The 26323-nt window shown below is 38.7% G+C and overlaps 1 protein-coding gene across 1 annotated transcript in view; it reads right to left on the reverse strand.

The window, feature by feature from the left end:
• The window catches only part of LOC122787192 (NADPH--cytochrome P450 reductase), a gene marked incomplete in the record, with an annotated part of 550447 nt that overhangs the window by 68156 nt on the left and 455968 nt on the right, over positions 1-26323 (reverse strand). The window contains 1 exon segment of the mRNA XM_044053780.1: positions 18303-18448. Coding sequence (XP_043909715.1) covers positions 18303-18448 — 146 coding nt within the window.

Raw genomic sequence — 26323 nt, forward strand, 5'->3', positions numbered from 1 at the left:
AGTGAAAGTTATTCTCTGTTTTTAAGTAACATGAGGTGTCTGTTCAGTGGCATATTACTAATTCAGAATCCCATTTATAAAAAGTTACAGAACACTAAGTGTATTTTGGGAGGAGATCCTCACAAAAAAACATCACTGAGATGGAACATTAAGACCATCCTTGGGATTCATGAAGGTTACCACTAAGTGTACACTTTCTGCATTTAAGAACATCCCTACCACATTGCTTGTGCTGTCTATTCACTCAGAAAGGTTACCACTAAGTGTACACTTAGGAGTAAACCTTAATGAATCCCAGAGCACGTATTACTCTTATTACCCATCCTGATCCACAAGATATACCAAAGCATGCAGACCAAGCCATTACAATTTATTCCTAAAAAGATAAAGCCAGTGCCTTCTGCCTTAGCCAAGAGCTGATAATGAAGCCTCTCTGACTACCCAGCTTTCGAGGATGACTTACTTTAAGTGTATATGCCATACCAAATGAAAGAACCAATAATTCATGTAACAGAAAAAATGTTTACTTATTAGAAGTAGAGAACAAGAAATATTGCTTTTCAGTGTGAAATGAACTTTTCTACTACAAGAGGGTTTGGAAAATGTAGTACTTTGCTTTGGAACTGTGATAACAAATTAAAGAAAAATTCAGAGTTATACACCTCCCAGATGATGGCTACAAAACAATGAAATGAGACAAAAATCGATATAGGTAGCAAAAAAAAGTAAGGAATGTGATAACTCAAAGAAAATAAAGTTCATACAAAATTCTAAGAGTAGTACATTTTAGACCCTGCTAAACATAACGAGTTAGAATGATGGAAAGACTTTGGCTACAAAACCAATTTTCTCCCTTCCAGGACTTACCTGAATAGGCCGTACCTGTGACGTAGCTGAATCCAGCTGTCACAAAATCTTCAGTTACACCAACAGTACAAAACACTTTTGGAAAGAGCTTGAATCTTTAACAGACAGCATATCAGTGACTCCACACCATCAACCAATGAGACAACAGGAAGCTTTACCTTTGTTAATGACTATAGAAACATCCTAATAGACACCATCACTGACTTAACCAGAGATTATGTCCATGTTTAGACTGCCGCAGCCAATTAACAATACAACATAAGACTCCCAAATTCAATCTTTCAGCTATACTCTGCAAAAACAGCAAACCCTAAGGAATACAGAGATTATAGAGCTATAGCATACCTGTGCCCTTTAACAAAAAACTTTGAAAAAAATGTACATACAAATTACTCTCGGATCACAAAAAAATATGGACTTCTTTGTGGTAAACAGAAATTCTTTCAGTACCATGATAGCATTACACACAGTTAATGACACCATTTATAACAAACTGAATAATTCAAAACTCACAGAGGGTCTTGCTCAATGATGGGAGAAGAGCATATGAAACAGTAAATCATAACCTGCTCCTTTACAAATCTGGCAAATTTAGTTTTGGCTCAAATACAGTAAGATGGTTTCAAAGTCACCTCCAAAAAAGAACATTCAAAGTACAATATGAACCTGCCTTTTGACTAAATGCATTATTGATGTAGAAGTTCCTCAAGGATCTGGCCTTAGTCCACTGTTATTTTCCCTATTGCTTAATACTATGTCTGCTGACCTGCCCCACCTTAATTTGGTTCTTTAAGTAGATATCTCACCACATGAATCAGGTAAAAACACCTTGACCCTATAACAGAAAATACAATCTAGCTTCACAGATATGTGCCACTTGATGAATAAAAATATGCTTTTGATCAATCCTCTGAAGTCTAACAATCCTAACATTTGGCACTCTACAAAAACTCCCTAAATCACCAAATCTAATGATTACTGACACAGGTGGCAGACTTTTCCCACTAGTAACTGAACAGAAGTGCCTAGGGATCACCTTGGACCCTACCTTTTCCTTAGTTCATCATACTGATACACTATTAACAACTAAAACTATGCTATTCAATTTCATACCTCTTCACCCTTACGGCTATGAAAGCATTTTCTAAAAATATGCTTAATCCTAAAACTGAATATTGGCTCCTACCTTGCCTTTCAGTTCAAACATTTGTAAAATATAAGCTACTATAAACAAATTTGCAGATTTGTTCTTGCAGAAACCTAAACTCATCACTGACACCAACCTGCAAGTGGCAGTGACACATTTGTTCTTGGCTGTCAAATCTACAAGCTGATAAAAATGAGACAGACACACACAAAAACAAAATTACAAATTAAGGAACCTATCTACACATTTTGAGACAGCCAGGAAAATAACATCCTCATTAGAGCTTGTTTTAAAGCCTCCATGTGGAATAAAAAAGCTGTCTCTAAACTGGGCCTAGCTGTTTGGAATTGGATACCGGCAGAAACGAGTCAACAAGAGGCACTTCATTATTTAGAAGCAAACTAAAAGAACAAATGTTTAAGAACACCAAATGCTCCTGCTTTTGTGGCCATGACTAGTCCTTGCAGCTCACTTGGTAGTCACATCATTCTTGTAAAGCTACACCTTTAACAAAAGGCCAGTAGCTGAATGCCTACCTTAACTGTCCATACTGTAAATAATATCATTTGCATTTATAATTGCTAATAACATACACATGTATTGCTTCTACTTTTTTTACTGTACTATATGCAATTTTGTGTAATCTTTATATAAATGTAATTTTGTTTCTATTTTCACAATAGTGCCTGATCATGTATGAAAAGAGTCCGTCAACCAGGCTACGTACAGGGTTATCAAACTGAAAAAAAAATGAATAAACACAAACTTAAACATCTTGACTCCCACCCTCAATCTGATACGTCAACTACATTACCCTCCTCTGAATCCTAGCTTCTTAACTACTTTTCTTTGCATGGCCTCGAGGGCAGTACAAGGTACTTCAAATGCAGCCAAGCCAAAGCATTACACAATGCTACAATCATTCACACAACACAAGTCTCTGCACCCTTCACAATACAATCCCACATCACTAGCTTCAACTACAGCTCATGGACAATGACTTGGCATGGTTAAACCTAAGAATAATCCAGAATCTGTAAAGGAAGACTTCAAGCTAACTCTGTTAAGCATTAACACTAAACCTCTGGATCTTGTCTCCAAAATACATGATACTGCATTAGTTAGTAAGGAAATCGGGTTGTCAACTGTCTGCTACTACTTTAATCTTCTGTGATACCTTTTCAAGTTACCCATACCATTCTGACTTACCCAAGGCCAATTCAGATTCACCAGCAAACACACTGATCATATTCTCTTTGCTTACCCTTGAAAAGCAAACAGGGCGTAGCACTGACCCTTATGGCACAAGACTAATTCCACGCTAATCCCTGACAATTCACTTATTACTAGCAGGTTTAACATATATCCCCCATTTGGACACAACTCTGCTGGTCTATCCCCATACTCAAATTATGCCTCCAAAACAAGTAATTCTATCCCTACCAACATCAAACAAACCAAACTATCCAGATTCAAAAACATACTAAAACAACAGTTTGAAAACACATGGATCTGCTCCTGCACCTCTCCTGGCTAACTACCTCAGCCCCTACACACCTACATTACCGCTATATACCACAACAAAGCACACGCACATTATAAATATCCTACAGTCTTCTAACGCTTTGCCATTCCTGTTATCTCCACTTACCCCAACAATTTTTCCCTCCAGCAAAATTCCATCTCAAACTCACTACTTTATATCTACCTCAACTTCCCTACAACTTTCTTTCTACATCATCTAAGAAATGTACTTCTCACCTCCACTCTTTTTACTATGCATATCTCCCACACTTCCTCTCTCATACTTCTCCTAAAAGTGAATGCATATTTGGTAAATTGACATTTGAAGCCTCACTGTGTATGCCAATTTGTAATTATTAATATGTAATAACTAAATTTTACCTACGGAGGATTTTCGCTGTTATAGCTGCCTCTCCATTATTGCCCATCCATGGGGCAGCTTTAAATTTTACAGTTTTCTCTCTTGTATAAAACTGCCAGTTTTGCAACTGGACCTGTTGCTACCACTGCCTAGTTACACTAACCCAGTCAACAAAGGCAATAAATATAAATCATAATGCAAATGAAGATTCCATATTTTTACTGGAAAGTTTTAACAACACAGGTTTACGAACTTGCCTTACTGTTAAATTAATTCATACCTAGTTAAGTTCACATACCAGAGACACAAACCAAGAATGAGTGTTTGTTACTGTTAAGACCTGCCTAGAATGTAACTTTGTATGGTAACTGCAACATCAGATAACAGGAAAGAAACACAAAACAGCACAAAACCTCTGTCAGACAGGAGACAGAACAACACTGCACAGAAGGGAAGAAATGCTGGGTTGTTGTATAACTTTAGCTTCAACTGTGATAAGTTTGTTTGCTGATTGTAATATTTGTTCGACTTTACTAAGCCAAGTTTATTAACTTCTGAGCTGGCTGCTATTTGTGACCTTAAGTTCAAAGCTTAGTTTGTTGAACAGCTTCTTGCAACTATGGTGCAATTCAAAGTGTAGTATATAGCATGATAACAGATTTCAAAATGGATCTAAATCGTACTGTCATACGACTATTTTATATAATTAGGAAAACACCAGGCACAGGATTCCCAAGCACTCCAAAAGCCACAGCAACTCCATAAGATTTAGCGCTTTTGTCTACTGCACCATAGACTTCATCAGAATCAATTAAAAACATTCTTCACTGATATTTATACCATTTTCAAGACAATTAATTTATTAATTAACAGCAACTACTTCATTAGCTTAAAGCAACAGTAACAAACTACCACATACGAGTCCCAGTTCTAAAAAACTGCAAATATAAAACACTAACATAAATAAACTATATGAATAACTGTTCATAAAAAATTTTAAAAACTTAATACAAAAAACATGTATTTGTGTTGAACACACTATAAGATGTTCAAATGACAAGCTGAAACTTTACCTATACATAATACATATATAATAGTGTGACATATTTATAACAATACACTCATATACATTTTATATCTGCTATGGTCTTAATTCTAGCATGTGTAACAGTAATATTATCATTAATACCAGGGGTACATGTTACATTTAGCAGCAACTGCCATCTCACCTCTCTCTCTTTTAAAATAGTTTTTATACTTCCCCACCTGGGCTGTGATATAACTACTTCCACAATGCCAAACCTGAAAGCAGAGCATGTAGGATTATCTTCTATATGTCTATATAGGGCACTATTTTTATCCTTTCTCCTTATATTATAAAGATGTTCGCATATCCTGTTTTTAAAAGCGCTATAGGTTTTCCCTATATAGAATGCAGCACAGGTATTGCACTTAGCTAAATATATCACCTGTTTAGTATTACAATTCCCTTTCTTAAAAGATATCTTTATTTTATTCACATTCTCAAGAATAATACAGTTGTCCTTTATGATGCCAAAGCACTGATTGCACCTGCCGCATTTCCTACTACCTTCATTGATTCTTCCTCGTGCTTGTATACCTCTATTATATTCAAATTTATTTTTCAAGTTCGGGGCAGTTTTGTACACGAAATTAGGCTTGTGGCCCAAGATTCTATAAACCTCTGCACCACATTTTAGATGAGCCCAATTTGGTGTAACTATATTTTTTACTATTTCTGCTGTTGGATTATATTCCCTCTATGTTTCTATTACTCAGCAATTCTGCTCCTAACAGTGGCTTTTATTTTTTACCCCATTCTCTGATAACAGATTGAGAAACATCATCAATCATAGAAATGGGATATCCTCTGTCCTTAAACATTCGGCCAATGTTGGCAACCTCACTTCTCATCTCCTCATAATCAGAGGTCATCCGAGCTGCTTATACACTTGCCCTTTTAATATACTTTTTTTGTTTCCAAGGATGACAACTACTATATTCTAAATAAGAATTACTGAAAGTGCTTTTCCTACATATTCTAGATTTAAATCCTTTGTCAGGGTGAGAAATGAATGCAAGCTCTCCCTTGACTATTATGAGAATGTGTAAACTTTAAATAGGTACTAGTAAGAATCAGATATCCAACAAATTCTTTGATTTCTTCGATAGTACCTCTCCAAAGAAAAAAATATCATCCAGGAAACGTACATATCTAATAATCTTGTCTATATACTGACTCCTGTCAGTAGAGGTAGGAGGAGGTAGAAATATAGGAAGTCTTGGAGGAGGAGACATCCAAGACATGAAGTAACCCTCCTTCACGATAGACATACCCATTTATCGGATGTCACTAGGACCCATGCAGGGAGGCAGTGAGAGAGACAGGAGGATAGAGGTATGGTGGGGGGGGGGCAGTCAGATGCTGACTGCCCTTTCTGGAAAGGAGGGTCTCTAGGCTGTGGGGTCTTCTAGACCGGGAGGGGGCAGACAGCCCTGAAGACTTTCTTATAAATTGTGTCTCCTCTGAAATTTTGGGATTGGAGAGACAAGTAGATGCTTCAAATCTTGGAGCTCTTTCCCTTTTTGCTGAAGTGACTTGAAGAGATCAGTCATCTTGGTGCTGAAAAGGGCAGAGTAATCCAAAGAAGCATCCAAGAGTTTGGTCTTAAAGTCATCCGCTAGGGGTTGTAGATGAAGCCAAAATTATCTCCTCAGTACAGAGGCAGATGCAGCTGACCTGGCAGAGGCATCAGCTGCATCATATGCACACCTTAGACAATGTTTATTGACTTGGGAGATGAGCCCAAGCAAGGAAGACAGGGATTCCTTTGCAGAGCAGTCAGGGATCTCATTGAGTTCCTTAGAAGCTTTGTCCAGTAAGGCCAAAGAGTATTTGGCCATGTGTGACTGGTAATTTGTAGCCCTAAAGGCTAGGGTAGCAGAAGTGTATATCTTCTTCCCCCACATCTCCATGGCCTTGCTGTCTATCTGCAGACAGGACAGTGGTAGTAGGGAGACTTTTGGTAGCCGTATCACAGTAGCAATAGAAACAGTTCCTGGGCCAGCTGGTGGGCATTTGAAAAGTATTTTTTCTGCATCAGGTACCCTATACAACCTGTCTGCCTTCTAGGGGCAGGTGGCTGGGAATCTGGGCTCATGCATGCTGCATCAAAAGCATCCAGGAAGGCAGGCTGGACAGAATTAATAGGGGCGGGTTAGGTTAGATCAGGTCACAGAATCTTTTTTGACCCTCAGACATGTCTGAGCAATCCCATTTAAAATGTTCTCTCATAAGAGTGACTGTGTCCCCGAAAGTAAGGTCTTCCACAGGGGAGTCGGGTTCAGCAGAGGCTTCTTCTGGGGATCTATACCCCAGAGGAGAAGAAATTTGTGAAGAGTAGGACAAGGAGTCCTCTGAGGAGTCAGACATTTCCTCTTTTGCAGGTTGGCTAGGACACTTCTGCTACCTGCAAACTAGGAGACATAGTCAAGGCCCCAAATGATGTGGACATCCTACAGAAGGGCCTCGCTGAGACAGATGTCTGGTGTCAGAGCCATGGCCTCAAGCTCAATGCCAAAAAGTGTAGTGTCACCCCCTTTGTTAAAAAAACTCTGTACCCATGAACTACCACATAGGCAGCAATCTACTCAACACCGAATGCGTGATAAGAGACCTTGGGATCCAGGTGGACAGTAGTCTCTCCTTTGAAAGTCACATTGCCACAGTAGTCAGGAAGTCCTTCTAGGTGGCACACCTCATCATAAAAGGGTTCTCATCCAGGAAAAAAAGAGGTCATTGTTTCCCTCTACTCGACACTCATTAGACCCATTATAGAGTTGGAATGTACCTCACAAGACATCTGCAGCAGCTGTAAAGGCCACAGAAGTACCTCACAAAGAGGATTACTGGCCTCAAGCAAATGCCCTACACTGACTGCCTCAAAAAACTCCAGCTTTACTCCATAGCATATCGCCTACTCTGAGGTGATCTCTGCCTAACATATAAAGGTATGTCAAACCCAGAGCTGTTGGACATGCTACACCTAAAGAAATCCCAATCCCTCTGAGCTACACGCTCTAGGGACCTAAACCTTGTCACCACAATAAGCAGGACATGCTGGAGGGATAGATTCCTGTCACAGAGACTTCCCATACTCTGGAACAGGCTACCCATCTATGTCAAGCAAAGTTCTTCATTAGCACTCTTCAAGAAAAATCTTGATGAGTGGATGGGAAATAGGAAATACACCCCGGGGATCACTTTTGTGTCTCTGCTCGACAGCGGCACAGGAAAATAACTTTCTTGGGTGACGTAAGCCAGGGAACCTTGTTGGCTAGGCTTACGTAGGCCCTTGGGCTGATAGCCTAGTACCTACGTATGAACCTATGAATCTGTGTCTCAGGCTGTAGAGGCTTAGGACTAAGAAGAGGTGGAGCAGCATGAGGGAGGTCTGCTGTAAACCTAAGGGCCAGGAAGGCGTTGTAGAGGCTCTGGCTGAAGGCTTGCCAGTTAAGGTTGAAGCGATATGCCTCGTCTTCTCTTTTTTCTTGGTAGGCCTAACCGGTGTTTGGCTGATGGTCGGTCTGGAAGTCGTAGAAAGACCGGTTGAAGCCTGCTCCAAAGTACCCATCCCAGAAACTGGCTACCCCCTGGCATCTGAATCAGGTGTCAGGATATCCTCCCCAGACGTGCCATCCACTCTGGATTGTGCGGCCTACCCGCTTTATCCGAAGTGGCAGACGTCGGTTCTTTGGCCAAGCTAACAGTGGCTACAGGCTGAGAATCGGCACACGGAGGTGCAGTGGAAGTAGACGGCTGCATGGGCTTGGCCCTCTTACTGGGTGGTTCAGATGGGGCGTCGGAAGCGGCTTCCATACCGAGAGTGATCTGTCAAAGGCGCTGGTTTTCAAGGTATAAGTCAAGGGCCTGAAGTCAGAGACAAAGGGTCTTAGGGATGAACGACTTACAAATGGCACAGTTTTAATTGTGATCCCTACCCAAACAAATGAGACACTGGTCGTGGGTGCCTTTGTGGGGAATCTGGCAACCAAATTTGCACTTGCTCTTACATAAATATGTGCAAATCCTGCTATACATAAATAAGTTAAAAAACTTGACTAACAAAAGTGTACCAAAGAAACATATATGCATTTTAAACCTGCATATGTGACTCCCTTTTTTGTAATGTCACATACGCAGGTTTAAAATACACAGTATATTTATATTCATTTGTGCATGGTTATACATATTTTTATTTAGTCATCTGGTTATTTAATATTATAGTACATTTATTAATGTGTTTGATTGTTTTTAACTATATTTCTTTAAGAATTAATTGGCACAGCACTTTATAATTAGTAGTGGGCATGTCATATTTTAGAGTTTTATAAATGTATAGTTTTTTTGTGTTAATTCACTCTGATGATGCCCTATGGACATAGGGTGAAAGCACTTAAGTCTGTGAATAAACAGTTCTTTTGTTCTCCTTCCTACCAGTTTGTGGATTACTCAGCATTTTGACACTTTTTTCTTTTTTGTTTTATGTATACATGCTCCTTTGAGCAAGTGTGCTTTATTAAAGGTCAGTAAGGAGACTGAAGGAAAGCTGAGGAAGAAAGCAAACATTATGAATGGGTCAAGGATAGAGTACTCAGTAAAAGGTTGATCTAAAAGCTAGATGAAAATAGAATATATAGAAGCAATTACTAAAAATAAATACATGCTGTTATGGATAAGGTGGGAAATTGAATGGCTGATGCTACTCAGTTTAGGAGTTTATAACTCCAGGCAGGGTGTGGGGCTTGTTTTTAATGTTATGCAATTAAGTTACGGTTGTAAAAAAACATTTATTCAAGACATCTACTATTTGTATTATATACAAGGTACCAATCTCAGATAGATTCAAACTATATATTATCCATAAAATAAACTCATATACTAATAAATGGCATATCAATACATAACAAAGGTAACTCAAAAAGAATAACGAAAATATGAATGACTCTGAAGTAAAAAGAAATACATTAAAACTGTTAAACATCTAAAATGGTTCTTCTGAAAGGTATTTCCATTAACATTAACAGTTTAAATAACCCATGTAAAAGAGGAAATTTGTTTAGGTACCTGAAGTTATACAAATCTAATATCATTTTCTTACAGGAAACACATCTTCTGAAAAAATATATAGCCAAATTAGATACAAATAAGTTTATTATTTTATCTAGTTCTGAACATTCAAAGAAAAAAAAGAGGTGTAGCCATTCTGCTGAATAAATCATTGCCCATTCCTAAAATAATAAACACATATCAAGATGATAAAGGACAGTTGTGTTCAGTTATAGTGGAAATAAACAATAAAATCTTTACTTTGGTCAATGTATATTGGATACCAGTTATAGGAATAAATACTGTTAAACACCACCTGAATCAAATTATTCTCTTTGCAAAAGGAAATATTATAAAGGCAGGTGATTTCAATTGCATCCTAAATGAAAATGAAACCAGTATTAAAGGCAAAAGAAAAAATATAATCACAGGCCAAACATCTACGAGACTATGAATTCATTTCACCTTAATGATATAAACAATCAAGCAGACCCCAAATCATTACCATTTTTTTCTTTTCTTACAGACATGGTTCCTATTCTAAAATTGAGTCCTTATTTCCAATCAATTAACTAATGTCTTAACAAAATCTAGGATCATCTCTTGTCCAGTTTCTGATCATAATTCTATAACTTTTGAATGAAATATCAACTCAATATTCAATGTACAGTTTAGAAGAATACCAGCATATATTACTAAATTAGATGAATTTAAGGAGTTCATAATAAAATAAATACAAAATTTCATAGAAATAAATACTACTCCTGATACATCAGTGATTTATTTGGGATGCCCTTAAAGCATATCTATATGGGAAAATAATCAAAAGATGTAACAACAAAAGAAAATCTTGGGATAAAGATCTGCAGGAGCTACAAGATAAATTCGATAACCTTAAACTTAATCAAAACGATAAAAACATAAACAATGACATAAGAGAAAATTACCATAGCAAATAATAAATATTTAGTAATCCTTAGTCACAAAACTATGACATGTCTAGAAAAACACAAATTTCTTGCATATTCAAATAACCCGACTCTTAAATAGACAAATTAAAACCATAAGGCTCAGCAAACATAATCATATTAAAGAAATCTAGTCTATAAAGAAAAAAAGAAAGGTATGTAACATACAAGATGTATTAGAAGAATTCAAGGAGTATTTCCACAAAATTAACCAAAATGAAGTCACTATGGAATCAGAAGAAAATATAAAAAGATTTATAAACAAATACACTAATAAACGTCTCAACAAACAACAAATAGACTTAATAGACAAAAATATCTCATACACATTCAGACTCAAATTAACAAACTTAAACTAAATAAAGCTCCAGGGAATGATGGAATCATTCCGGAAATATATAAAATTATGCCCATAAATGCTTTAATATTATTACAAAAAGTGTTTTCAACATCTCAAACTGAGGCTATTTGTCCCCCTCATGGAAATACATGTTTATAGCAACTACAGTAAAACCAAATAAAGATTCAACAGAATGCTCCTCTTACAGACCCATTTCTCTATTGAATGTAGACTACAAAATGTTTATGAATATATACGAGATAGACTGAAGAAACTTCTCCCAAACTTAATTACTGATGGCCAAATAATAAACAGAAATACTTTGATAATATAAAAAGAACACTTACATTAATAGACTACTCAAATAAGAAGAAAAAAGACCTAATCTAGTTTAGCTATAACTTCTGCATTTGATTCAGTGAACTGGGACTATTTGTTTATATTACTTAAAAAATTTAATTTCTCAGATAACTTTATAAACTTATAACATATTTATACAAAGGCAACAAAGCATATATAAAATAGGTACATATATCTCACAAAATATCCCAAAATTAAAAGGAACCAAACAAGGTTGCCCTCTTTTCCCCTCATTTACTTTAATAATGGAACCATGGGTTAATGCCATAAGAAAGAATATAGATATAAAAGGATTCAATATAAATTCTGAAATAACATCTAAAATTCAGCTCTTCACAGATGATATTCTAATCACACTAAATGGAAATATACCATCAATTTCTACCTTATTTGCCTCCAAAGATAACTTTAAAAAAAAAATCAGCCCTGACTTTTTATAATGAAAAAACAAAGATACTTCCTATTTACCTTAAGAAAAAAATAGGAAATGAATACCATAAACATACCCCTAATTCTGATCAGTTTACTTATTTAGGGATAACATTAACCAAAGATATTAAAATTATTATACACCTTAATTATAACAACTCACTGAATAATATTCAATCTCTTATAACAAAGTGGAATAAAATCTTCTTTACAATGGAAGAAAGACTGACAATAATTAAAATGATCATACGCCCAAAACTACTATATATTGTTCAATTTCATTACTCCCTCCAAAACAAATAGTTAGATAACTAAATTCAATAAGATTTTTATGATATCCAAACAAACCTAGGCTATAGCACTATAATATCACTTAACTGGACAAAACGAGGAATTGCCTTTCCTGACCTATAGTTGTACTCAATTTCCTCTAATCAAAACAATATCTTTACTAGTGGATCCTACATATTTAGCTAAATGGAAAGATCATTGGGAAGCAATATGTATAGACACATTTATTAGATGCCAGTCTTATAAATTAAACACATTGAACAACCCTTTCATTTGGATACTAAATGAACTTTTTACAACAAATATCATACCAAAACATTCAACTAGTTATATTTCAACTATTACAATTAATTTTAGAAACTTTAGGTATAAACACCCAATATATAAAGAATGGGCCTTCCTCTTATACCCTTTAGTCTATACACAAGGAATTGTCTCCTCTTCTGATCCCTTTAAAAAAAGATTAACATATTGGTTTCAGTTGATGGTAAATAATGAAATCAAAACAACAGATAACTTAATACAAGAGTTTGAATTAGAAAATAATCTATGGTACGAATTACAAATGTATAGGCAATCCCTCTCAAGCAAGTTAGAGTCAATATCGCCTACTAATAAAGAAGTTGTTCCACTGTTTTTGAACTATCTAGCTATAAATATACAACATAAAACTATGTCCAAAGGCAAGTTATCACAAATATATAAAATAATAAGCGATGCAACTTATAGTAGCTTTGAAGGCTTTTGGAACTATTATATTTCTATTAATAATGAACAACCAGCTGATCAAGACAAAAATAACATCTTAGAATCAACTAGTAAAACAACATCCTCACTTAGATGGAAATTATATACATGGAAATTTATGTACAGGGCATTTTACACACCATTTATTATGAGTAAGATTACTAAAAAAGAAAATTTATGCAAAAGATGTAAACTAGAAAAAGTGCTGATTGGACATTTTATGACTGTAAGGAATTAAACTGTTATTGGGAAAAGGTAAATAAGTTTTTACAAGCCATATACACTGATAACTTTACTATAACTAAATCCACTGGTCTTCTTTAACACACCTATACATTGCACTACTAAAAAAAAATTAAACTTCTTTGTTATGGTCAATCTTAGCAGTGGCCAGAAAGATTATAACCAGAAATTGGATTTCAGATACCCCACCAACATTTAATGAATTCAAAAATAACATTACAGAAGTATGCCACATGGAAATATGGACAATTAAGTCAAGATCATCTAGGAAAACATTCATATAATATGTGGGGGTTAGTCTACAAGAATTATTATAAAAAAAATGTATTACAACATGAAACCTTGACTTTAACATATGGCTTTGAAATGTGTATAAGTAGATGTCTTTGTAAATACTTTAGTTATATTATGTTCTTTATATATTATGTACTAGATCAAAAGTTAAATCTATGTAAAAAATTATGTTTATTTGTAAAATTAAAAAAAAATGTTTTAAAAAAAAACAAGAGTACTCAGAACTATAGACAAATGTGTGAGAAGCAAGCAAAAAGAGAAGAAAGCCAAGGCAGATACACAGAAATAGGAGGGTATCAACTTAAGCAGAAGATACAGCTCTAAAAGAAACAAAGAGGGAAGGAGGTGCTGAGAGCCCAGAACGAGGGTCAAGGACGGAGCACTCTAGACTGTGGACAAATGTACGAGTAGGAAAAAGAGGCTAATACAGTTACAAAAAATTAGACTAGCAACTAGTGCGAAAGATACAGCCCTAAAAGAGGTAGACAGGAGGGAGAAGGGGGTGCAGATGGCACAGTAAGAGGCATTTAGCAGCAATAAAGTTGGTGTGGGCAGCAAAGGTGAAAGGGAGTTAGGAGAAATGATCAAGAAGGGAAAACCAATACCTTCTAGGTATACGGCAGAAAGGAGAAGGGGAGAAACCAAACAGGCCAGGCTAGGAAAAGTTGGGAGGAAAATCACAGAAACCTGGAAACAGTAAAGATGCTAAATGTATACTCTGCTTCAGTTTTCATAAAGAAAAGCAAGGGAAGGGTGACATCCAGGCAAAGTGGTACAGCAAAACTGTAACAGCAGTGGGAAGACACCAGGAAAGAGATGGAGGAGGTGCAGAGGGAACGTGCTACCCTTAGAGAGGAAAAAGCACAAGAACAATATGGACTACCTACCAGCATCCTCAGAAATATGGCCAGTGAGCTAGCAAACCCAGACAGACATCTTTAGCAGATCATCAGCGAGTGAAGAAGTGACAGAGCATGAGAAGACAATAAGTATAGTAATCTCTGTACAAGTGGGAAAGCAGGAAAAATTCACAGTACTACAGGCCTTAATGCTTAACAACAATTTGAGTTGGACAGAAACCTCAGGAGAAAGGTGGCTACATTTACAGAAGACAACAGTCTCTAGGACAGCAACCAAAATGGATCCATTCACAGAAAGAGCTGTCAATCAAGCATAATCCAGTTTTACAACTGGATTTCAGATGAAGTTCCATGGCAGTACTAGAAGATGTGATCTACCTGGACTTCATGAATTCCTATAACTTGATCCCACAAAGGAAGTTGATGCAAAAACTAGAAGGGCTAGAGCAGTACCCTGACTAAAGAAATGGATAGCCACATAGTAGAAGGGTAGAAGAGAGTACTGATAAAAGGGACAAAATTAAGAATTAGGAAGTAAATAGTGGATGGAGTACCACGTGGGGGAGGGGGGGTTCCATCTTGAGTTCAGTACTCCTCAGTGAAATTAAGAATTAGAAAGTAAGTACTCGAGTACTGTGGGGGTCCATCCTGAGTCCAGTACTCTTCAGTGCGTTCGTCTTAAAACATACCTGAGGGAAGAGAGAACAGGATCAGTCTTCACCCATAACTTAAGCACAGGTACAGAAAGAAGATGGGAGAGGAGTCTAGAGAAGCATTTGAAAGACTGAATAAGTGAGCAAAACGTTGGCAGTTCAAGTTCAATAAAGCAAATGTAAAGTACTGCGCTTAGGCCATAGCAACCTTGAAGCAATAGAGGAAGATGGAGTAGAACTGATGTCAAAAAAATGGTCTGTGGTGTTGACCATGCCTGGAGTGGATCATCAAGATCAGAATGAAAGGGAAATGGCATTAACAAACAGAATGCTGCGTGTGGTATCCTCAGGGGGATCAACTCCAGCAGCAAACAGACAATGCTTCCATTCTACAGGGATCTAGTCAAATCATAGCTTGAGCAACACATGCAAATTTGGAGGGCATAAATATAAAGGGATATCATACTCTCAGTTCTTATATTTCAGAATCCCACATTCCCTCTGTCTAGGAAAAAAAAATCACACATTATCCCTCTATACAAAGGAGAAGATTCAACAGACATTACTAATTTTAGACCTATAGCAATTTTATCCCCCTCTCCAACATACCAGAAAAATGTACTCAAAAACAATTGCTAAATTATTCCCTGCAGGGTGAACTCTTATCCCCAACACAACATGGCTTCTGTCCCTCCCATAGTACGAACACTCCACTTCTAACCTTTATAGATACTGTCAATAAAGCTAGAGGTAATAGCAAACTAGTCACACTACTTCTAGACTTGTCTAAAGCCTTCAACACAGTTTGTGACCCCAAACATTTAATTTAAATGTCCTTATTAGATTTCTGTCATCCCACTCTTCTACAGTTCAAAAGATACTTGTCCAATAGTTATCAGTCAGTAAAATGTCACTCCACCCTGTCTCCATACCTCCCAGTCACCACTGGTGTACCACAAGTGTCTATCCTTGGTCCCCTCTAACATTCTCACTGGCACCCACCACACATCCACATAACAGGCCTCCCTAATACAATACACAGCCGACTCCACACTCCACATCTGACAACCTGGCACATCTCAAAAAAAATTTTTGGGAAGTTTAACAGCCACTGAAACATGTCTTTGTAACTTACAACTCATGTTCAACCCCTGCCCCCCCCCACCAAAAAAAAAAACAAATTACTTTTTTTTCCCTAAATCCCTTTCTCATAAAAAAAAATAAATAAATACATTTAAAATCGCCTCTCAGTAATACTACCACTGAAGTAAATTCTCATAACAAATTATTAGAGATGACAGTGGTTGAAAATCTTAAATTTGACCTACATATACAAAATTATACATAAAAAAACACCAAAAATTAGAGATGTTTTACAGAGCCAAAAATGTTCTCACTAACATTACTAAAACTACACGCATCACCACTTACCTCCTCCCCTCACTATTTTATAGTGCGCCCATCCTTACCAATCCCCAGGCATCATAAAAAGCAAGACTTGAATTATGCTATAATGAAGTGTCTAAATTTGCAGTAAATATTCCTTTCAGAACCCACCACTGTGTAGCACTAAAACGCCTACATTGGTTAGAACTACCCCATCAACTAACAGATACACAGTTTCTTACCACCTATAAAATTATCCAGCATCCATCTGCTTGACAACACTAAACAGTATTCCACATAACTAAGTTTCCTATCGGTCACTATAATCCAATGACGAAAACTTCTTCTGTCCACAAACCTATCAAATCTGCAGGGCATGGTCAGTACTCACACCATGTTGCTCAGGCCTGAAACTCCTTACCTGTATCTATCAGGTCAATACCCACCCTCCAGTCTATTAAAACCATTCTGAATGACTTTTTAGCAAAAAATTAGCTCTGCTCTCTTTCAACCCCAAGATAAACTACGTTGCTAAATATGAATACGTAGCTATTCGGACCTTCTACCTCTTGACTTTCTCCTCTTCACTCAATTCCTTACTTTAATCAATTTCTCACCCCGACTATCCTTTTAAAATATGGCATAACCCTGTTTGTTTTATCTCACTTCATGTTGCTTCCTGTTTAACTTCTCTATAAATGGACTAAAATTTCTCTAAATATGAAATCATTGTCATACAAGTCGCATCTATCCTTAACCAATGTCAGTAATCAAATGTTAATCAATAAATAAATAGATATTACTGGATGACCTCACAAGAAAGCCACCAGAAAGATCCATGGGATGGACAAAAAGGAATAAGTCTAGAGATTACAGCAGCTAAAGACTGGGAAGAGAAAAACAGTATTGCTTCACAAAATCATGTGAGGAAGGTGTGAATGGGGCCATCCTGACCAAAGAGGACATGGGGAGGGAGAAGGCAGAGACCACAGACTGCAGAGACTAACTACTCCCCAGACCTCTAAAAATACTTCATGGAATAGACTGCTGAAATGGTGGAAAGGGAATAGAAAGTGGTGCTAATGAGGGCACAGGATATGTGCAGAAAGGAAAACAGAGAATGGAGACATGGAGAGGTGACAGAACAATACACCTATAAAGGGTAGACTACAAAGGCTTACCATTTCCATTTGCCATCAAGAAAATGTAATACAAATGACTTATGCCCCTGGAACAGTTGGTAACCTGGTTCTCCATGCAGCTCAGCTTTCTTACAAGTAAACTCGGCACATGCTTATAATAATCCCCTTCATGTCTGCAATCATCTTTTCACTACTCTACCACAGTATGAGCGGCATTATGCATTCACATTAGAACTGTTGTCAGGTGGCACTCAGTGAGGAGCACTGTCACATGGACAATTAATTTTTCCTCACTGACGTTTAATCAATTATATTTTAAGAATGGTATATCTAATGTCACACTGACAAGTAAAGATCACAATTCTTTCACTACACAATTAGAGGTAGAAGATTTAACCCTTGTCTCTTACACCCACAAGTAAAAAGTAACAATTATATCTGGGATGCAGTTCTTTCACTGCACCATTACAGCTAGATGATTTAATCTTTAACTAGTTTGATGCCCAGTAATCAGATAACAAAACTAAACCTTTTCTAGGTTACCAAGTGTGGTGTCCCACCTTTTGCGGTTGATCTCTGGAGAAAGCCACATTGAGCTGGGTCAGCACTCCATTCTTCTGATACTGCTCCAGTTCTTCCTGGTACAGGTAGTCTTCCTTCTCATGCCGGCATCCATAGTACAGTACTGTTTCACCAACTTCTTTTCCTGAAATACAAATATTCAGTCAATAAAGAAACATCTAACATTTCCTTTTATAATTCCTGTGGATAATCAATTTGTTTGTTTATTAGCTCCTCAAACTGCTTGATGAGCTATCTAAATTCACTTGTATCATCACCACAGCAGACAGTAATATAGCTGCTGTTTATACAAAAGAGTTGTATTCCCACAAAGATAACTGCCTAGACTTGGCTGCCCCTACTAGAGCCAAATATAAAGGTAAAAGCTTACATAAATGCTATAACAAGACAAGACATTCTTAAGCCATAGAAAAGATCTAAAATTCCTAATATTAAAGACTGCATCAAGAATATCGGCAAGGAACTAAAAAACTAGTAGGGCTAAAATAAAAAAGCACATCACAAACTTCAAGTAACCTCAGAAACCAAGTCATTGCTTAGTTTGCAAATTTAACTAAAAAAACATAACAGAAGCAGACGTTTGAATACAACATGGCACCACTAAGACTCAGTAGACATAGCAAAAATATTAAGACAAATTTAGTGTAAACTTTACCCCTTAAATAATTGCCTTAATTCCACAAATTCCCAAATCCCGTATACCTCCTAATATCACAAAGGAATACATACTTCTATGGGGCCCTAATAATTTGCTTGGATGCCTAATAAGTGGTGCCAAACATGCTGGTGTGGAACTCCTCAAATTATTTAACCAGAGCTTACCTACAGGGATTTGTCCTTCATGTATGGTGAATTGCAGTGATGACGACCCCTACATTTGCTCAATTTTGCACGCCGGGCAGCTAGGGTATAACTATTCCCGGCTCCACAAAGTCTACTCTTCAATTTTTCCCTTGGAACTAGACAAACATTCAACTTAAGCACTCAAACCATTCACTTCTCATCCCGGCACTTGCTCAAAACTCATAGCAAGCACTAATAAATCTTAGCACTAGACCCCCCTATACTGTAGAAAAGGACAAGGCTCTCTATTCGACCTTACCAGCCAGTCGGTAAAACAGTTCACTGTACCTATCCAGACATGTCCAAAGAGCAGTTTCAGGTGTACTCTCCGGTCCAACTGGTGAATCTGGGCATTTTGAGGCAATGTTACAATTGCCTCATGTACACAGACAACCCTCTCTCCTCCCTTCCACCAAACATTAATACATGCAAGAGATGCAATTATACAGCCAAACTGGAGGCTACGCTCTCTCAACCCAAGACTGGACCAGGCAGTCAAGAGGAGAAGGGAATTACTTGCATCACACCACCAGTCTCACACAGACCTATGAAACAAGCACTGGCAAAAAACACACATAAATACAAAAAAACCTACTCAAAGGCTCTAAATAAAAATCTGCAAAAGCAACAGAGACCTCCAAAGCAGACATCCAAGCAACCTCCACCTCCCAACACAAACCATGAAACACATACTTCACAAAACCAGTGTGCTACGCCATCACAGCCCTTAAGGCAAAATAACATACCCAACACACTAGTAATAGGTGACTCTATAGTCAGGCACACGGATGTCCCACTCACTAGGCTGAACAAGGAGAAGGTTACTGTTAGCTGCCTGTCAAGTGCCAGGATCTGCCACATAACACAAGCACTCAGGTCACTCCAAAACAAGTACAAATATGACTCCGTCATTGACCATGTTGGTGTGAATAACCTGAGCCGTACCTCCCTGGACTACTTGAAAAGAGACATGGAGGAGCTCTCTGATCACATAGCCCAAGCCGGTATGACCCTGACCCTGAGTAGCATCCTGCTCTCAGCAAGAATGACACCACGGTATAGAGAAAAAAATGATCAATTTCAACAACTGGCTAAGCTTCTGGTGTCATTCAAAGGGGATCCAGCGTCTGTCAGCCTGGGATGACATGCTTGACAAGCCACGCTGCTTCGCTAGAGACGGCTTGCACCTGTCACCCTTAGGCTTTCAAATACTGGCCAAGCCTCTAGCCACTCCCATAGTGCCTTTTTAAGCCAAGGCTCAAAAGACAAACCCACCGCCGTAAATAGCACAAGTAAGAAACTGAGGGTAATGCCACTCAATTCCAGAAGTCTAAACTTCAAAATGCACACACTCAAGGCACTCCTCAGTATGGTGAAAATCTAGATATGTGCAGTAACAGAAACCTGGTTTAAGGCTCCAGAGAGCACCCCAGCACTACCAGGCTACACCTCATACCATACATTTTGGCCACAAAACCTGGCCCAAAATACAAAAGGTGGGGGAGTATCCATATTTATCAAGGATGCCCACAACTCCAGGTTAGTGGCACAGCACGATGCTTCAGAGATGATTCATCCACGTGCAACTAACAACGGGCAAAACTGCTATTCAAATTATAGCTTGCTACAGAGCACCCACCATGTCCCAGGACCCCCACTCTGCATTCCTGGAAACACTGGGAAACAAAGGTCCTACCAAACACCCTGATATTGGGTGATTTCAATTACCCAAAGATTAACTGGGAGAACTACTCAAGTACAAACTCCCTTGCCCAACATTTCCTAGAATTTATAAACTCAAATGCCCTGGATCAACTGGTCAACACCCCCATCAGAGGTGACAATATATCAGACCTGGTCATCACCAACATGGGCGACCAGTGTTCCACACCGGAGGTCAACCCCTCGTTGGTTAGATCTAACTATAAACTAATCACTCTGGATATCCATATTCCGCGCAGAACACCACCCCTGGTCAAAGAAACCACCGTGAAAAACTTTTCAAAAGCAAACTTCACATTACTTAAGACCGAGGTGGGAAGTTTCAAAGCCTCCATGCTAAAGGATAACGCTGTCCAAGCTGAAAAATTCTTTGCTAATGCACTCTATGGGCACCTACAAGAATGCATAAATCGTGCTTTCCCAAACAAAACCAAGACTCACTCCTCCAAGAAAAGGAAACCAGTCTGGTGGACCCCTGCCATAAACAAGCTATACAATAAAAGGAGGAAACTAGTACAGAAAAGATTAAAATCCCAAGAAGGGAAGACATCCCTGATCAGTATCAGCAAGAAACTACGTTCCCTCATAAAATCATCCAAGACAAGCTTCGAAAGAAAAATTGCCATGGACTCCAAAGATAACCACAAGGCATTCTTTAGCTATGTCAAGAATCTAAGTGGCAATTCTCAGATCTGCTCGGAGTTAGTGCAGAATGGCATAAAATACTCTGAAACAACTGATATAGCCAATATCCTGGCAGTCAGGTTCAGTACAAACTTCACCCCCCCTCACCCCCAAAAGGGCCCATAACTATGCCAGAAGAATATAGTACCCCTGAAATTACAGATACTCAGGTTAAAACAGCTCTCTCCAAAGCCAAAAACACAGCATCAATGGGACCGGACAGCGTCCCAGGCTGCATCCTACACGAGCTCAAAGATGAACTAACCCCTCACCTAAACACACTGTTTAAACTCAGCCTCTCCACAGGCTATGTGCCCACAGAGTGGCACACAACCGTTATTCCGCTCCACAAAGGTGGAGCCACAACGGAGCCCGGGCACTATCACCCTATAAGCCTGACTAGCTTTGTCTGCAAAGTTATGGAGTGCATCATCATGGATCTCATTAACAGAGACATTGGGAACCTCCAAACACTGGATCCTACCCAGTTCGGCTTTGTTAAGGGCAGATCATGCCTCCTAAACCTGGTGGACTTCTTTGAGACAGTTACCAAGGCTATAGACGAGGGAAAGGTGGTCCACACAGCCTACCTAGCCCTCGCAAAGGCCTTCGACACCATTCTCCACTCGGGTATTATAGACAAGCTCACCAGGCTGAACATAAACCCCTACATCACGAGATGGGTTGCTAACTGGCTCACAGACAAAACCCACATGGTAAGAATTGTGGGAGCTAGGTCTGACTTTAAACCGGTTACAAGTGGCATTCCCCAGGGCTCAGTCCTAGGACCCCTCCGGTTCGGCATATACTTCTCAGAGGTACAGGCAAACACAGGAGGACTATGGCTGACCATGTTTGCAGAAGACTGCAAACTAGGGGCTATAACTGACTCTCCGGCTGACACAGACATCCTCCAAAAGGGTCTCACTGAGACAGATACCTGGTGTCAAAACCATGGCCTCAAGCTAAATGCCAAAAAGTGCATAGTCATTCCCCTTTGGAAAAAACAAAGTACCCACAAACTATCACATAGGTGGTAGCCCCCTAAATATGGAAGACGTACTAAGGGATCTGGGGACCCAAGTAGATAGTAACCTCTCCTTTGATAATCACATTGCCAAAGTGGTTAGAAAATCCTTCTATGTGGCCCACCTAATCACAAAAGGGTTTGCATCCGAAACAGGTCATTGGGCCCCTCTACGCATCACTCATCAGACCCAACATAGAGTACAATGCCCCATTTGGGATGTACCTTACAAGACACCTGCAACAACTGGAAAGACCACAGACGTACCTCACCAAGAGGATCACTGGCCTCAAGCAGATGTCCTACGCAACTCAACTGAAGAAACTCCAGCTGTACTCGGTTGCATACTGCCTACTCAGAAGTATCTCTGCCTAACATACAAGGCCATGTCCAACCCAGAATTGATGGACATGCTCCACCTAAAGAAAACTATACCCCCACGAGCCACACACTCCAGGGAATCTAAACCTCACCACAACAATAAATAGGACGTGCTGGAGGGATAGATTCCTGTTCCAGAGACTCCCCATGTTCTGGAACAAGATTCCAGTCTACATTAGGCAGAGCTCCTCGCTAACCCTCTTCAAGAGAAACTTTGACGAGTAGATAGGAAACAGAAAGTTTACCCCAGGGATCACTTCAATGACTCTGCTGGACACAGGCACAGGGAACTAATCTAAGGGGACGGCGAAAGCCAACACATTCCGGCTAGGCTTATAAATGCCTTCGAGCAGATAGCCTAGTACCTACCTATGAACCTACAGACGTGCAGTTCTACCACTGACTGGGAAACTACAGATTCATTAAACTGATTAGTCTGATTTGCAAAGCCACTAAACAGATCACATCTGACCCTGTAAACTATGGTATCAAAAACACTCATGCTAGACTCAGCATCGGTTTGGCTTTCTCAAAGGGAACTCTTGCCTACCAGGTTCATCTATGTATTTAAGAAGAACATACAAACTGTTGACCATGGTCATTTTGATCACATACCTTATGTGGATCTGGCCAAAGCATTTGACACTATATCTTATGCTGGCATTGTAAACAAGCTACGTGCCTTACAAGTAGACCCATACATGATGGTATGCATAGCTAATGGAATGAAAGACAGAACACCATAGTTAATGTAATAGCTTCCTTAGAAAGAATGAAGGTAACTAGTGGTGTGCCTCAGGGCAAAGCACTGGGACCCCAACTTTTCAGCTTCTACTTCTCAGTTATCCAGACCATGAGTCAGGGCCTTAGACAAGCTAAGTACGCAGGCAACTGCACACTGAGAGTCACTGTCAAATCTCTATTTGATACCTAGTCATTATAGCAAAATTAACCCTTGTAAACAAAGTGGTGTACAGAATAAGTGTAGCATTGTCACATTTGGTGTAAGCAACTCTCTCCCTCAACTTACATTACAGTCAACATGGCAATCAAAAATGATTACGTATTCGAGGATCTTGGAACTTGGGTTAATAATTCTCTATCCTTTGACCATGATGTAGCAGTAGTCACAAAATCTTTCTATTTAGCACAACTAATAGCTTCTTTTGACCTGGATGACATGACTTTAGATATTAACCCTCTTTATGCAACCTTAGTTAGACCAGTTATTAAAGTACAACCTCCCCCTTGAGATGTGCACTTCAAGGCATATTAAGCAACTGAAAGTCCCCAGAGGTTCCTAGCCAAGAAGTTTGCTGGCCTAAAGTCTCTGTGCTACCAAGAAAGGCTTGAAGTGCTATCCCTTTACTAGATTTCTTATAGATTTCCTACAGATTCTCATGTGTTGATCTATGCCTTACCATTAGGGAATTCATCTTCCTTGGTATCTCGCATCTTCACAAGTCAAATGGCTCCACTTGTACCAGAACTAGGGACTTTAATTTACACATGGTAGGGCCTGTATGGGAGTATTTGAGTACTGTATAATAGAGATATTATGAATTGAGTAGAGGTAGGTAGTAAGAATTGGAGGAGAGCATGAAAGCATTTATGTGATGCAAGGACAGAGCCAGGATTGCAAGAGGTGACACTTAAGTGAGTTTTTGAACAGTGAGATAGATGGTGCTGAACAGATATTTTGGGGGAGGTTATTCCATTTCTTAGCGATGGTATGAGAGAAAAGAGCTTTCCCTGCAGTGTTGTTGGCTTTGGATATACAGAGCAGGGTTTTGTTGGATGAGCGTAGAGGAAGGTTTGCTGAGTATTGGTTTAGTAGTTGGCTTAGGGCTAGAGTTTTGTGCGGATTGTTTAGTATGTTGAAGGTGAGCACTAGTTGGTGGTAACTAATTAATTGAGGAAGTTCTAACCACTGTAGCTCCTTTAGGGCAAGACAGTGATGGCTTCTAAAAGTAGAGTTATTGGCAAATTTTGCAATTTTATTGTAATATGATTCTAGTTTGACTAGGTCCGTTTTCCTTGTGTGGGTTAGGATTGGTGATGCATACTTTAGGATAGACCAAAGGTGGGTTTGGGCTAGGGTAATTCGTGCTTGGTCTGATAGGAACTGTCTGCGTTTGTATAAGGTTCCTAATTTTTATGTACTTTTTTAATGGTTTGAGAGATATGGACATCAGAGTGAAGATCCTTATCTATTTTAACACCAAGGAGTTTAGTATGGGGGGAGGGAAAGATTGTGGTGCCGTTCTTGGAGGTGAAAGTGAAAGAAGGAGGTGTGGGTCTGGATTTGTTGCGGGGTGAAAAGAAGTAATTTGGTCTTGTTGGGGTTTAGAATCAGTTGGATATCAGTAATCCATTTTTCCATGGAGCAGAAGGATTCTTGGGTAAGCTTTTGGAAAGTGGTTATGGATGGGGCTGAGCAGATTAGGTTGAGTCATTTGAGTACTGTATAAGTGATGCATGCAGGGTGGGGGTATGTAGTTTGTTGGTGAAAATGGTGAATAGCAGGGGACTGAGTATTGATCCTTGTGGCACGCCTATAGTAGTTGGTAGTAGAGGTGATAGAAAACAATCAGTCAAATGGCAAGGCATACTATCAGAGAGATAGTTTTTGAACCAGGAAGTAGTGGAGGGAGCAAAGGACATGGTGGACAGAGTGTCTAAAAGTAGGTTATGTGAGACCATGTCAAATGCTTTAGATAGATCTAAGAATATGGTTGATACGAAGTTGTTGTTTCTGAGTTGGCTAACCTGGTTGGTAAAGGAGAGAAGAGCAGTAGTTGTACTATGGTTGGGCAGAATCCATGCTGTGTGAAGGAGAGGAGGTTATGTGAGGTTAAGAAGTTCATCACTTGGGTTTGAACACATTTCTCCAGGAGCTTGGAAAGGGGGTCTAGGATAGCAATGGGGCGGTGGTTTGATAGCTCATAGGAGTTGCTGCCTTTGTGTAGTGGAATAATATATGACACTTTCTATAGTTGGGGGATGTAAGCTTCTTTTATAGAGCGGTTTATAAGAATTGAGACAGGGTAGGCTAGGGACTCTGCAGCTAATTTTAGGAGATTTGTTGGTAGACCATCTGCTGAGAGTGTGGTAGGTTTTAGTTTTAAAAGTAGTTTTTTTAACTGTGGAGGTTGGTACAGGTGAGTGTAAAGAAGGGTGTGACGACTGGGTAAAGATAGGTGAAGGCTGCCAGCCTAGTCAAATAGAATTTAATATATAATTCCGACTGGGTAGAGATAGGTGAAGGCTGCCAGCCTAGTCAAATAGAATTTAATATATAATTCTATCAACTGTATAAATAAATGTAAAATACAGGCTTGT

The sequence above is a fragment of the Protopterus annectens genome, chromosome 13.part0 (genome assembly GCF_019279795.1).
Source record: "Protopterus annectens isolate FY-2018-M chromosome 13.part0, PAN1.0, whole genome shotgun sequence".
Classification (NCBI taxonomy): domain Eukaryota; kingdom Metazoa; phylum Chordata; order Ceratodontiformes; family Protopteridae; genus Protopterus; species Protopterus annectens.